Source organism: Diabrotica undecimpunctata, chromosome 9, assembly GCF_040954645.1.
Source record: "Diabrotica undecimpunctata isolate CICGRU chromosome 9, icDiaUnde3, whole genome shotgun sequence".
In the NCBI taxonomy this organism is placed as follows: Eukaryota; Metazoa; Arthropoda; class Insecta; order Coleoptera; family Chrysomelidae; genus Diabrotica; species Diabrotica undecimpunctata.
In genome coordinates this window covers 124,396,913-124,412,227 of record NC_092811.1, presented here as the reverse complement: position 1 = coordinate 124,412,227, position 15,315 = coordinate 124,396,913, and the positions used below count along the sequence as shown (strand labels likewise).

Genomic DNA, 15,315 nt, shown 5'->3' with positions numbered 1-15,315 from the left:
TAGAGACATATTAATATATACAGTTTATATACTCGCATATATATATATATATATATATATATATATATATATATATATATATATATATATATATATATATATATATATATATATATATATATATATATAGTGGAACTTAGTTATAGCGTCATTGAAGAGTCCAGTAAAAAATGACGCTATATAAGAGTGACGATTATAAAAGAGGTAGAAAAAAATGAAATTTTAACGAGGCAAAATTTTACTACAGCATTATTTATTATTACAGCTGCATTTAGGATGAAAAAATTAAGAAATAAAACATATCATGTATATGAAATTTTTTATGAAAAAGTTCTCTAATTCTGAAAAAAGTGAGTGATTTTTTCTGCACAATCCTTTCAGAAAAATAAAGTTTTTCAGTAGTGTCCTTAATAATCTGCGCTGCTTCTTTGGTAGTTGTGGATGCCTCCCTGAGCTGGTAAAACCTGGATATGGTCTCAGCAGCTCTCATTTCTTCTTGGATTGTCAATCAACGCCGTCTTCTTCATTATCTTCATCAGTATCCATTCCCACATTTTGCACTTGTTCCACAATTTCTTTATCACATAAAACTTGAAATGTTTCTACCTGATCGCCTACTGAAATATAGGAGTCAAGATCAAATCATGAATGTGTTGCTTGTGTGAGTCCATTTCAAAAGGTAAAAGAAATAATAAATTAGACTTACTCACAATCAATTTAATTTAACTAATCAGACGACCGGTTTCGCTTTCTACAATATGCAAAGCATCTTCAGGTCACGATACAAAGTTAAATAATTGCTGAAAATAATAAACTCATATTAGGGTGTTGTCTAATAAAGATAAAACAAAGGTAGATGATATAAATTATATAAATTACAGTAATTATGCCAATATTACATGTCTGTGGTTTTTCAAAATGAATAAGATGTTTAAGCAGACAAGGTAAGACCCACAAATTGGTAAAATAGTCTATTAAACTGTAATGAATTAATAAATAAACAAATAAATAAAACATTACTTACATGCCGGTACTCTATTAATTGATGGTTGAAAGAACATGGTTCAAACTATCTTGTATTGTTGATTTAAGAACTCAAGTCAACTATTGTAATTGTTTAACAGTAAACAAAAAAGTTCTTGAGGAGACAGATTTTATCCAATGAAGTAGAGATAGGTGAAATGTAATTGTCTGTTTGATGAAAGTAATGTTCTATACCATTAAGTTCTTTAAAAGTTATTTATATTTATTCTGGAGATATATTTATGAAATGTGTGTTATTTATTGAGATTTTTATTGTTATGGAAGGTGACAGTTGTGAGACAATGAATAAGAATAGATGTACAAATTGTGTGGGTGTGCAATTATATTAGCTTGTAATTATCAAATTTCTTTGATAGAGTTATGTTGTAATATGTGGCAAATGTTGTAAAGTTCACTATATAAAGTTAAAAATTAAAATTGAGACACTTTAAGACACACAGAAAACACTTAAAAAAACGGGGGGACGAAACAGACATTAAATTTAAAAAAGGGAAGGATTTGGAAGAACTACATCTGTTACTTGGAGACAATGAGTTTTTATGTTATATATCAGATTTTAGAGGTAAACTTGACAAATGTAGGTACTCTTGACAAATGTAGGTATACAGAAGAGATAATCGTGCTTTCTCACATTCTTGGAAGGAACAATGCCGCAAAGCCGGAAACGCATTGCACTTTATTCTTCATAAAATAAAAAACGACAACCTACTGTAAAATTTTATGACGCTACAGGCGAGGCTTACTTTATTTTTAGTCCATAAAACCGGGTTTTTAATAATGTTATCAAATAGTTTTTGGCCGGACCTATTAAAAATTGTCGTTACAACCAGAGAACAACCGAACACAGGTTGTTCGGTTATTCTATGTTACAAACGAGATTGTATACTGGTATATTATGTTACAATAATCGCCAGATAGATGGACCGTTTCTTTTCAATTTTAGTTATTCACAAGTCCCCCTGATGAGTGGAAAACCACGAAATACGTATAGGAGAATGTTGCAGCTTGAATTGAAAATAAATGTCTAATTAAAATAAGTTCGTGTAAACTGCCAATATACTGTTGGAAAAAGGGTATTCCTAAAGGTCCTGTAGGTTCCAGTACGCTTGGGTTTACAGTTTAGATAAATCGTTGGAAAGCAGTTCGTTAGTAGAGTATCTCTATTATTCTTAGTTATGTCTTTTTTAAAAGTTTAAATGACTTTTTATCACTTAATTTGCGTTATCTTTTTGTTGCAGCTGCAGCCACGATCCGCATAAAAACAAATGACTACCGCACGAATAACAAGACGCTTAGGTGCAGATCTCGCAGGGAATCGACGGTTCATCGCAGAACTTCACTTGCAGGAGAAGTACAGGTAATATGGAATATTCTGCTATCTTTTCCCCGATTTTCTTTTCACGGAACTGTTATTAAAAATTTGGGTAAATAAGTACCCAAGACATATTTTAAATTAGAGCACCTTTTTAAATTTTTTTACTAAATTCTATTTGCAACTGTTTTTATTTCTAAGGTATCTATGCTGCCAGATTTATCAGAAATGAGGTCAAATGAACAGACCGCGTGGGAGGAGATCATGCGGATAAAATCTTTGCCTATTCCTATGTCGGAGAAGAAAGAAATGAAGTTCAAAATTTTGGTAAGTAAAAACCTACAAATAAGCTTTTTCGTTCTTTTATAGCTCGTCTTATTTTATCACAATTAGTAAATACCTACTTTTTATTATTTAACAAACGAATGGCCGCCCCGAATAAGGTTGTAACCCACAAAATCATGTTTTGGCAGGAAACGTTTTTTTCGTTTGTAATCAAATTTAAGATCAATAATTACTTTTTATTATTGGATAAGGAAAACAAAAAGAATTATGAGAGGATAATATAGCATAAACTTTTATATATAAAAAAACTTAAGGCTATATACGGCGATAGAAAATCAGTTTAGTGGAACAATGTTGTAACATCCTAACATTGTGTGGAAACATAAAGAAATGAGACAAATATGACTGCTTGTTAAGAAAATGATATTTATTTTTCAACGAACACCTATACCTATATTTATTTATATAAACCTACATTATTAACAAAGATAATAAAAAATTATTTTTAATTTTCCGTTAAAGTAAGGTTATATTCTGGATTAGGAATACAGATAAGTACACATATCCACTAAGTTCTTTTTTTTTTCTTTCTTTACTGGCAAAGGATTCTGATACAACTCAGGAAGACTTTCATTTGGAATGGCAACTGGTGGCAAAAAACAATTTTTAATTCCTTTTTCTTTTTTAGCCAAAAGATGGGCTAAGGTCGCAATACATTGTGGCTTTCTCGACATACTAGATTTGTAGCATCATTACTAGTAATTTTGTACCATACCGCTTCAGTTATTTTAGTCTTGTTTTTCAGTAAAGCTGACTCGACTCTGGTTAATGCTTTAACACACAATAAATGGTTTAGATTGTCTTGCATTGGCTATAATTCAATACAATCTTTTGGATGATACACTGTTGCTGTTTTTTTCTTACGCTTAATGAGAGCGAAATCCCTATCGCAGGGCAAGAAACTGTGTCCGCTAATTAAAAACTTTTGTTCCACAGATGTAAAATATCTCATATTGACCAGATACTGGTATAATGCAATACTACGCCAATTATTATTTTGTCCTATACATCGGTCTGACCAAACAATTAATTTTCTTTTTGTTTTTTCTGTGGGCTTAAAGTTAGTGGTAATATACTTCAGTAGGCTGGATGTTGTTTCAGCTGAACCTCTTTTTGCTACAATTTCATGCCACACGCCACAGACACATAAAACCCTCGTTTGTACGCATATTATGGATACGGATATTATATCATTTTGAAAGAAGAGTAAGCAACATTCTTTATTTATTTTTACTCCAAATCAAATAAAGTAGCAAACAAAAACTTGTTTTTCGTTTTCGTAATCAGCACTTTTTATTATAAAAAAATATCTGCTTGATATAATTTGAATTTGAAGAGTTTTTCGATAGTATTCAATAAAACATTTGAATAAAATGTTAAATCATACGATGTGTGTAAACAAAATTCCCAAATCTCTTTGTACACTATTTGTGATCATCAAACAAAAGTTTTTCGTGGAAGTTATGAAGTAGACTGGTCGGTTTTTACCGACCGTGGTCGTCTAACGGTACTATTTCTAATTAAATATCCAAACAGCAATCTCGAGATGTGTGTATGATTCATTTGGTTTCTATGCGTAGGATTATCAGTGGATGTTTTTGTGGGTTATTAACATTGATCAATATCCTTTTAAAATATAATAACTACTTCAGATTTTTTTTTTGCTAGACTTTTATCTACCATTCCAGAGGCCATCTCTTGGGTGAACATATTATAGTAAATACATGTTGAATATTTTTTACAGGGATGTTTAAAATTTTTAAATTGGCCATGTTAAAGTTAATAGAAGCAAAAGGCGTTGATATAATACAAAGTTTTCTAAATTATCTAAACAGGCACCTCCGTTTAAAGTTTGCGTGAAGATTTTTCTCCATTATACAGGGTGAGTCATAACTATTGGGACATAGAGTAAGGACAGGTTATTTGGACCAAAATATGGATATTGGGCTAAATATGCCTTAATAAAATGTTGCTGAGAAAAAAGATACAGGGTGTTAAAGTAAATTTTTGTTTTTCGTTTTTTGCTAATAGTTTCCCTGTATATTTATAAATTGCTATCAAAATTGGCACAGAGGCATAATCTTAGACAAGAAATAGTATTTTATTTACGTAAACATCATTTTTACGTAAAATTGGTACTCTTGTTTAAACATGTTAATTTCAACAGTTTTCGATAAAAACGCAGTCGAATTGCTTAGAGTCTTAAAAAAGGATTTCAAATATTATTTCATTTATGAAAAGTATAGTTTGGACTGTCAGATAATTGTTGTTTTTAAAAGTAATCATTACTTTTTTTGATTGAAATGCATCGTCACAATCATTTTACTAATGAAGAAATGCGAGATATGATTTGCGTATACGCACAAGAAAAGTCATTAAGATTATTTCTAACAGCTAATGAAAAATGAGGTGGCGCTCCATCCTGCATAAACCACATTTTTCTTCTTACATCCAGTGACAGATCATCTAAAATATCACTAAGAGTATTTTCCAAAAAGAATAAATAAGAATCTCCATTTAAATTCGGAGGAAGAACATAAGGTCCTAGTAGTTGGTCGCCTATAATGCCACACCAAATATTCAATTTAAACTCATGCTGAAAATGTCTAGCTTTAATAGCAATCGGATTGTCTTCTTCCCAATAATGACTATTTCGCCAATTAAAAACCCCTCGTCTGGTAAAAGTTGCTTCGTCGGTGAACAGAATATTCTTAATAAAGTGTCTGTCATTGCGATGTTTATTCAGAATACGTTGGCAAAACTGTAACCGTCGTGGAAGATCTGTTGGAAGTAAATTTTGAACAGGAGTGAAGTGATACGGATGGAGGTTCTCTTTTTTTAGAATTCTAACAATAGACGACTGACTTACTCCTGTTACTGCTGATAGATGTCGTGAACTTATTTCAGGATTTTCATCTACTCGATCCAAAAGTTCATCTTCTTGATTAGGTGTGATTTGTTTCGGTCGACCACCCCGATTTTTAGTGTGAAATGACCCAGTTTCACCTAAACTACGATATAATCTTGCAAAAGTTTTGTGATTTGGTTGCCTTCTGTTTGCGTATAACATTCCATACCTTCTGGCTGCCTTCTTCTTCTTGCAGTACCGTCTCCTATCGGAGGTGGGCTACCATCACAGCAATCTTCACTTTGTTGGCTGCAGCTCTAAACAACTGTATTGAACTGCACCCATACCACTCCCTTAAATTTTGCAACCAGGAAATCCTCCTACGTCCCACATTTCTATTTCCCGAGATTTTTCCTGGGATTATGAGTCTAAGCAGAGAGTACTTGTCTCCTCTCATTATGTGGCCCAGATATTCCAGTTTTTTCGTTTGTATGGTTTTTATGACTTCGCATTCCCTCCCCATCTTCAGCAGAACATCTTGATTTGTTACTCTTTCTGTCCATGGTATTTTCCACATTCTCCTGTAACACCACATCTCGAATGCCTCAATGTTTTTGATGTTTATCTTTTTCAGTGTCCAGGCTTCCATGCCGTACAGCAGAACGGAGAAAACATAGCACCTTAACATTCTCGTTCTTAAGTTTATATTTATGTCTCGGCTGCATACGAACTTTTTTATTTTGACAAACGATTGTCTCGCTATCTCTATTAGTATCAGTGAAGCAAACCCCTAAATATTTGTAGGACGTAACTCTTTTAACTGGCTGATTATTTATGGTTAAATTCACATTGGTGTATCGCTTCTTTGTTACAATCATGAATTTAGTGTTTTTGATGTTCAGTTTTAGACCATATTTTTTGGTATGGGTGTTTATGTTTTCGATCAAAAACTGTAAATTTGCTAGGTTACCTGTTACTATTAGCGTGTCATCCATGACATTTACCAACAACAATTATCTGACAGTCCAAAGCATACTTTTCATAAATGAAATAATATTTGAAATCCTTTTTTAAGACTCTAAGCAGTTCGACTGCGTTTTTATCGAAAAAGGTTGAAATTATCATGTTTAAACAAGAGTACCAATTTTACGTAAAAATTATGTAAACGTCATATTTTCTAATAAAAGTTAGTAAAAAGTTTCATCAGAAAAAGTTTAGACTGAATTTGATCATTAGGAATGATCCACGTGGCGCCCTCTATGACAAAACGTAAAATTGTAAATAAAATATGTACTATTTCTTGTCTAAGGTAATGCCTCTGTGCCAATTTTGATAGCAATTTATAAATATACAGGGAAACTATTAGTAAAAAACGAAAAACAAAAATTAACTTTAACATCCTGTATCTTTTTTCTCAGCAACAGTTTATTAAGGCATATTTGGCCCAATAGCCTTATTTTGGTCCAAATAACCTGTCCTTAGTCAATGTCCCAATAGTTATGATTCACCCTGTATAGAGAATAAAACACTTTATTTATTTATTTAACTCTTCAGCGGACGAGTGAAATAAAATTTCACAAACAGACGGTTGGAGCCTCGAAGGACCAAAATGAAAAATCTCGAAAAAAATAAAAATGAAATAAATTTTCCAAACTATTTATTTATCCGCTGTGTATTTCTATAATAGTAGCGATTACTGATTCAACATAATTACAATATTCAAGATTTGTTAGAAATAAACAAGCGTATTAAAATTCTCAGCATTTTTCGCATTTTGCATCAAAATAACAAAAGGTAACCCAGAAGTAAATATTCCATCTTAAAGGAAAAATAACATTTTGATAACCACCAAACAACAATGTTTACAAAAAAGTCCATGCAGAAAATATTGATAATCAAATTCACAGCCAACATTTACAGAATTTACCTGGTTTTTCTGTGTTTGCAATAACTTATTTTATTTGGAGCAGGTGTTGTGTCCTCTTCCAAAAGATTTCTAGTGAATTTTGCAGCTGTTTACGTATGAGCGCGCGCGCGCGCGCGTGTGTGTGTGTGTGTGTGTGTGTGTGTGTGTGTGTGTGTGTGTGTGTGTGTGTGTGTGTGTGTCAATTTTAGCTAGCCACACAAACCATCAACAATCTTTTGTAACTTCTGATGTCAATATGTCAAGTATTATTTCATCTGCAGTTCTCTCTCCATCGTCATCAAAGGAGTCATAAATATATTTTTTTCTATGTGCCTCCTACATCCACTGAACTAATCCTTGTTCCTATGTAAAATATTAACTTTGCATTTTTTTTGAGTTAATTTCCACGATACCTGTGTAATTGTTTCTATCTGATATTTTGCACAATTGGTTTTTAATCATTTAATTTTAATTTAATTACAGTCGATTCTGCTGTAGATTCGTGTTTTTTCGTATTATAATTATACGTTTTGAGATATTAAAAGTTGTTGATTATATTTTAAGCGTAGGTAAATCGCACTTATTATACCTTGTTTATATCAATCTAATTTTAAAAAACAACCATTGTCTCACAAAAAGTAATTACTATGGAAAGGAAGTTGTAATCTACAGGATGTGATATGCGATTCCAAAAATACAAACGAATAATTCATTTAAGTAGTTATGATTATTATTATACAGAGTGATTCATATAGAATTGGTATTATTTTTACTTTACATTTCTTTTTTTTTTCTCCTTATTTGCGCGTCAACACTTTTGTCTGCAAAAATCCAAATGTCATCTCTCACATTCACCTCAAAATAGATCCGCTATGGTCTAACTACCGATTTGGCAGTGATACTATAAGTCCTCTTTTTGTAGCTCTCTAACATTGTACCTGTTGTTTAGGGTACTTTTTGATCTGTGGTTTGAAGGAATGATGTGGTTTCATCTTAACTCTGGTTAAGAGGTGGTCCGAGTTTGTATCTGCCCCCTATAACTGCAGCTATCTGTTATAGACTTCATGTCATCTTCATTTTTATTAGTAGGTGCTCAATTTGGTTTATTGTCCATCCGGAGACACCCATAAACCTTTGTGAATTTCTTTGTGATCAAAATGTGTACTCGGGATTAGGGTGCTACAGTGCATTCAACCAACTTGCACCTCTAAACGATTAACGGAATTCGCAGAAAACCTTTGGTTGTAGTAAAAGACACGGTAAACTGCACTGGTGTCCTCCATAATGTTTAGCACTTTGCTAAATTTTAGGTATAAAATAAATATATATGTCATTAACCCGTTGTTCATAGTTTTGCATATATTTTGTTACATTTTTTTAATAAATAGTATTGTTGAATAATGTTATTTAAGTAAATTTCTTTCACCTACTTGTTTAATAATTTTTTCTGAAACAAATACTACCGTGCTAAGGATAATTTATATTTAAAGTAGATATACAAAGTACTAAAATATCATTTTTAATTTTTGTTAAAAAATACTTCGAAGTAAACTAAAACATCTTGTCAATTTAAATAGTGTTGGTTACATTGACCTATGTCTGTTAGAGTGTACCGTTTTTGAGACGACTGCGATTACGGGTTAAAGTTAGGGTTTTGGTAAATATATTTAACTTTTTATTTTCAAATGAAAACACTTGTACTAAAAATAAAATAATTGTGGGAAACATTTTAATTTGTTTATGTACGGTTTCCAACCATTTATAAACTTGTTATCAAAGATAATTAAATTACAATCGGCATTCCTAATGATCATTAGGCTAATTTGCTGTATATGTTCAAGATCTTTGTAATATCTTTGATCTTTGTATATTATATTTTACCTCTCAAGCACAACAGTTAGAAAGTTTCTGTCATATTGATCTGAACTCAGTATATTGTAATTCAAACGTGTAGTTTCAAGTGACCATTAGGCCTAGACGTAAGTTGGATATTGATGAATTAATTGTAAATGTACATAAATACTTTCCCATGGAAAGAGACAATGGTGGACCTTTAAAGTCATTATTATGTATAAATCAACGCATTTGTGACGCACTCGGGATAATTGAAAGTAAGCTAAAATCTGTAATGAAGACTGTCAGAGATTCTCGAGAAGATCTTACTGTGACTGAGTATCACGAAGACAAGAAAGCAACTCGTAAACATTCTAGGAGCAAAGTGAAGTTAAATGTGTCGATAGCAATTAAAGTAAATTGTATACTCACGCTTAATCAAGCCATTAAGAGCGATGCTGGGAATATTTATATTCCACTATGCATCACCAATTTACCCACATAAATTACCATCTTTCTTGTACTCATTGCGTCGAGTAAGAACGATAAATATACGAAAATGGTTGTGTTTCGATTTAATTTGAGTTTCTTACCACTCCCTAACACGTGTTTCTGGGTCTACCCGTCATCAGAGAGAGTTTGTAAGAAAACTCAAACCAAACCAAAACGCACCGACTACTCTGGCAATTATAGAAAAAATAATTACCAGAGTATGCTACTAGAGACATCTAGTGATGAAAGATGAAATTAAATGTGTCGATAGCAATTAAAGTAAATTGTATACTCACGCTTAATCAAGCCATTAAGAGCGATGCTGGGAATATTTATATTCCACTATGCATCAACAATTTACCCATATAAATTACCATCTTTCTTGTACTCATTGCGTCGAGTAAGAACGATAAATATACGAAAATGGTTGTGTTTCGATTTAATTTGAGTTTCTTACCACTCCCTATCTTCATCTTTCATCACTAGATGTCTCTAGTAGCATACTCTGGTAATTATTTTTTCTATAATTGCCAGAGTAGTCGGTGCGTTTTGGTTTGGTTTGAGTTTTCTTACAAACTCTCTCTGATGACGGGTAGACCCAGAAACACGTGTTAGGGAGTGGTAAGAAACTCAAATTAAATCGAAACACAACCATTTTCGTATATTCTAGGAGCACTGACGTACCTGATGGAGAAAAATTTGAAATTCGCAATATTTTGTATCGAATGCGTGAAAACAATCAACATGTCAGTTTAGATACTTTACTGACCAAAATAAGAGAAAGACAAGTTTCTGAAATTAAGAGGACTAGCCTTTGGAAAGTGTTGAGAGATTTAGGATTTATATTCAAAAAAGAAAATAATAGGTTACTTTTATGCGAAAGGAGTAGTGTGGTTCACAAAAGAATTAAATTTTTGAGAGAATATACTAGACTTAAATCTAAATATGCAACATTCGTATACTTAGATGAGACATAAATATTTGCAAAAGGTGGAATTAAAAGAATTTGGCAAGACGACAGCATAAAATTAATAAAACACATAGATAGCGGAGGCAAAAGATACATCATTCTTCATGCATTAGGGAAAGAAGGCTTTATAGAAAATGCAGATTTGATTTTTTCTTCAAAATCAAAATCTGCTGATTACAATGAAAACATGAATGCAGATATGTTTGTTAAATGGCTTCAGAAGAAACTGTTACCTAGTCTGAGTGAACCATCAATTATAGTCTTAGATAATGCATCTTATCATTCGGAGATTTTGGAGAAACAACCAAAACAGTCGTGGAACGTACCGAGCATAAAAAATTGGTTAGTTAAAAATAATATCAATTTTCCTGAATACGCCTTCAAATCAGAGTTACTGGAAATTCCAAAACGTAATGAAAAACCAATAGTTTATATACTTAGTTGACCAGGTAAAATACCAACAGAATGGCTAAAATCAACATTCGTAGCATTACCAAAAAAATCGAATTCCTCACAATGCGATGATTATCGAATATTAAGCTTGATGTCTTATGTCCTTAAAACTTTTCTCAGAATTATCCATACACGAATTTACAAGAAGTGCAAGTTCCAGATGAGTGACACTCAATTCGGATTTCTAAACGGATTGGGAACACGAAAGGCTCTTTTTATTAGTTTTAATCTTATTAATCGTTTAGAGGTGTAAGTTGGTTAAATGTACTGTACGTTCCAAAGTTTCAAGACAAATTCTATTAGCCTTTTGCCGTTGAGGTTACTGTACTTTCCGCTGAATCTCGGAAGGCATAATAAGCATTCACAACACAACAATAATTATTGTTGCTTCCTAATAAGACAGAGAAGATTATTTTTCACGTTAAGAACGGCTATGAATAACTGTTCTGATGAGACTTATTAAGTCGAAATACGTATCAACAGATACATAGACGCTTTGTACGTGAAATCAAATCTTTTCTGTCTTTTTCATTTTACAACAATAATTATTTATTTTATTATTGCCGTAAGCTAATATAAGCTTATACACGACTTATTTTGAAAACAAAGTAATAGTGTAGCAATAAAGTAATATTGTATATTTCCCCGAATCGATAACGTAATCCCGGCAATAATTACTAGAACAATTAATATGATTAAATACATTAATCTATCTTATCTTGATATGTAAATGTTAGCAAACATTAATAACCATACAAAAAGTTTTTCAACAAGTCGTGTTGTAGTATGGTCTGTATCTACTCCATTAATATGAGTACCGTGTGTTTACTTTTATCATCTGTCGATTAAATCGAATTATATCAAACGAACCAAACAACATATTGGGAGATATAACATTTTTTAAATTGTTTACATTCCAATTGTCATTGATAATCGCAATTTCGACAATAGCTTTTATCTTCTTCCTTTTATTTTAATAAGCATAATATGTCTGTTTTTAGTCTCCATTTTCTTGGGCTTCATTCTTGTTCTGTACCACTGGTAATTAACGTCACTTTGACGTAAAATGTGCGCTTAACACTTTAACTGCCATGTGTACCATATATGGACACATCATCATCATCATTTGGCTCTACAACTCTATGTGAGTCTTCCGTCCTTCCATCTCTTTCCTGGGCGATCAACTGACCTTCTGCCATCGGGCCTTTCCCAAAATGTGGCGTTCAGGAGTCTTTCGTCACTCGATCTTAGTACGTGGCCCGCCTATCTTATTAGGTTTGCTTTAATGTAGCGTACTATGTTTTCATCTCCATATTCTGTCTGGAGTTCATCATTGTGTCTTCTTCTCCATTCTCCTGTTGTCTCTTCTCTGCAAGGCCCATAGATAGTCCGCAGTATCTTTCTTTCCAGTACCAGTAATTTTGTCGTTTCACGCTGGTTCAGAGTCCATGTCTCGCTTTCATATGTTATTGTGGGACGAATTATTGTCTTGTACACTCTTTTTTTTTCGCTGGTATTGAGAGTATTTTTGATTTAAGTACGGTCATTAATGAGTAATATGCCCTGTTTCCTGCAATGATCCTGGCTGCCGTGTCCTTTTCATATTTATTTTCAGATGTTATGATCGCTCCTAGGTACTTGAATTCTTTGACGACTTCAATGTTGTATTCATTGATTGTTACGTTTTGTCTAACCCTTGGTCTTGGGTTCTTCGTAACCACCATGTACTTGGTCTTGTCCTCGTTGATCTTCAGACCAACTTCCTTGGCTCCGTTTTCGAATAGGGTGAAAACTTCTTTTGCATATCTGGTAGATTGTGCAATTGTGTCCACGTCATCCGCAAACGCCAATAGTATTTTTGATCCTTGGGCGGCAAATCCGTTTGTCAGTTGTGGTTGAGCTTTCCTTACCGCATGTTCCACTGCAAAATTAAATAGCAGGGGAAGAGAATCGTAAGCTTGTTTAAAGTCCACGAAGATTTGGTGTATATCGCGGTTGAATTCCCAGTTTTTTTTCCAACACCTGGCGTAGGACGAATATCTGGTCTATGGTCGACCTTCCCGGTCTGAATCCGCTTTGGTAGTCGCTTATTATTTCCTCTGCGTATGGAGTTGGCCTTCTAGACAGCATTATGGATATAATTTTGTACGTTGTATTGATTAACGATATTCCTCTATAGTTCCGAGATATTTGTTTATCTCCCTTGTGGATAGGTACTATATGGCTTTCATGCCAGTGTTTCGGTATTTCTTCTCTTTCCCAGACTTCTCTTATAAGATTATATATCTCAAGGTGGAGCTTTTCTCCCCCTTTTTTTAGTAATTTCGCCTGTATGCCGTCTGGGCCTGGGGCTTTAGGGTTTTTTAGGGACGAAATTGCGGACCTGGTATTTCAGGTTCGGCTAACTGGTACTGTCTTTGTTGCCCTGTCGTTGTGGGTTTTTCTGTATTTAGAAGTTGCTCAAAATACTTTCTCCATTGGCGGCTTATCTCCTCGTCCTCTGTGAGCAATTGTCCTGCATTGTCTTTTATAAATCTTGGGCTGTTGGTCGTGTTGCCCTTCATTGTTTTTAGGTCCTTATAAAACTGTCTAGACTTACCGGTTTTATGTTCCTCCTCCAGTTGCTGTATTTGCGTTTCTAGGTACTGTTTCTTTTTTCTTCTCAAAAGTCTTCTAGTTTGGGTCCTTGACTCTGTTGTCTTCCCTGTTCTCATCTGTAGGGCGTGTTAGTAACTCTAGCCTGTTGATTACTTTCTGATGCAAGCTTTGTTCACACTCCTGGTCAAACCACTGATTTCTTCTTGTTATTCCTTTCTTTTCCTATAGTTTCCGCCGCGGCACTTTCTATGTCACTATGGTCAATTCTGGCGTTGATGTTTCTTCTTCTTCCAGTGTCTGCAATTTGTTTTGGATCAGTGCCTGATATTGGCGTTCATTATCAGGTATATCGAGCCTTGACATGTCCGATCTGTTTCCTTGTTGGCGTTGCTTTGGCTGTCTCGTCTTTAGCCTTGTTCTAATTTTTGTTCTGACCAGGAAGTGGTCAGAGTCACTTTCTGCTCAGATATGGACACAAGCAATTTTAATTCTCTGCCATGTGTACATATAATGGACACAGATTTAATCAACGTTTCAGCGCTGTGTACGTGACTGGTACACATTTACCGTGTATTTAAATATGAATATCATCGAGTCTGGCGTTGAATTATGACATTTAAAAATATCCTGGGATTTTTTTAATATGTAAAGGTATAAGGGATAATAAAATGAAAATTAAATATACATCAACTTTTTTTATTTTTACGATAGTACAGCATATTATAATCAAAAGTAACATAGAATGTAGTATTTTTTAAGTAGAAAATTTTAAGTACTGAGAATCAGTTTTGTTGTACATGTTTTAGTTATTTTTTTGTGAAAACATGTTGTCAAAGAAATATTCTCAACACATAAAAGGCTGTCTTCACATCCGTTGCATACACATGTTATTCGTTTTGTGTTTTTTATAGCATAAATTCGACCATGTAGTTCAGAGTTTTTTTTTGTAACAAATTTTTGCCTCTTTTATTCAAAGCATTTTGAGTAAGTTCATGTTTGGTTTGAACTTGTACAGGAAGGGGTAGATTACTACATTGAAGAAGTTGCATGCACACATTTTCTTTGAATTTTTGTAACTAACGTTTTGCTTTGGTTGATGTTATTAAAAAGAATTAGAGCGTTCACCAGTGAAATACCAGTAATCATCTTAAATGCCACTTTTCTGTACCATTTGACAGACTTTCGTAAGCAGTTTGAGTAAGCTGTCTTTTGATCTGTTTAGGACCTTCCCTATGCGTTACCTCTATCATATTGTCTCTATGTTTTGTAGACAGAAAAAGTACATCTCCATTTCATAACTACAATATCATTTTTGTTTTGATTGAAAACTGCAGGTCTCACTCTCTCACTCATAGAGCCTTTTATACAGAGATAATGTAGTGTCAATTTATGCGCAATTGTCAATTTTGAAATGGATATATTTGGTAGCGCTTCAAAGTAATCCTTGTTGATTATTTTAATGTCAATAATAAAACCATGATCAATTACATGATTTCGGGCAAGTTTAATCAAAT

General features: G+C 33.2%; 1 protein-coding gene across 3 annotated transcripts in view; it reads left to right on the top strand.

Annotated features, from left to right (window-relative positions):
• The window catches only part of LOC140451395 (transmembrane channel-like protein 7), a 42,963-nt gene that overhangs the window by 18,374 nt on the left and 9,274 nt on the right, over positions 1-15,315 (top strand). For all 3 annotated transcript variants that reach the window (XM_072545184.1, XM_072545185.1, XM_072545186.1), the window contains exons 2-3: positions 2,283-2,401; positions 2,558-2,683. In XM_072545184.1, coding sequence (XP_072401285.1) covers positions 2,283-2,401; positions 2,558-2,683 — 245 coding nt within the window. The remainder of the gene's footprint in view (positions 1-2,282; positions 2,402-2,557; positions 2,684-15,315) is intronic.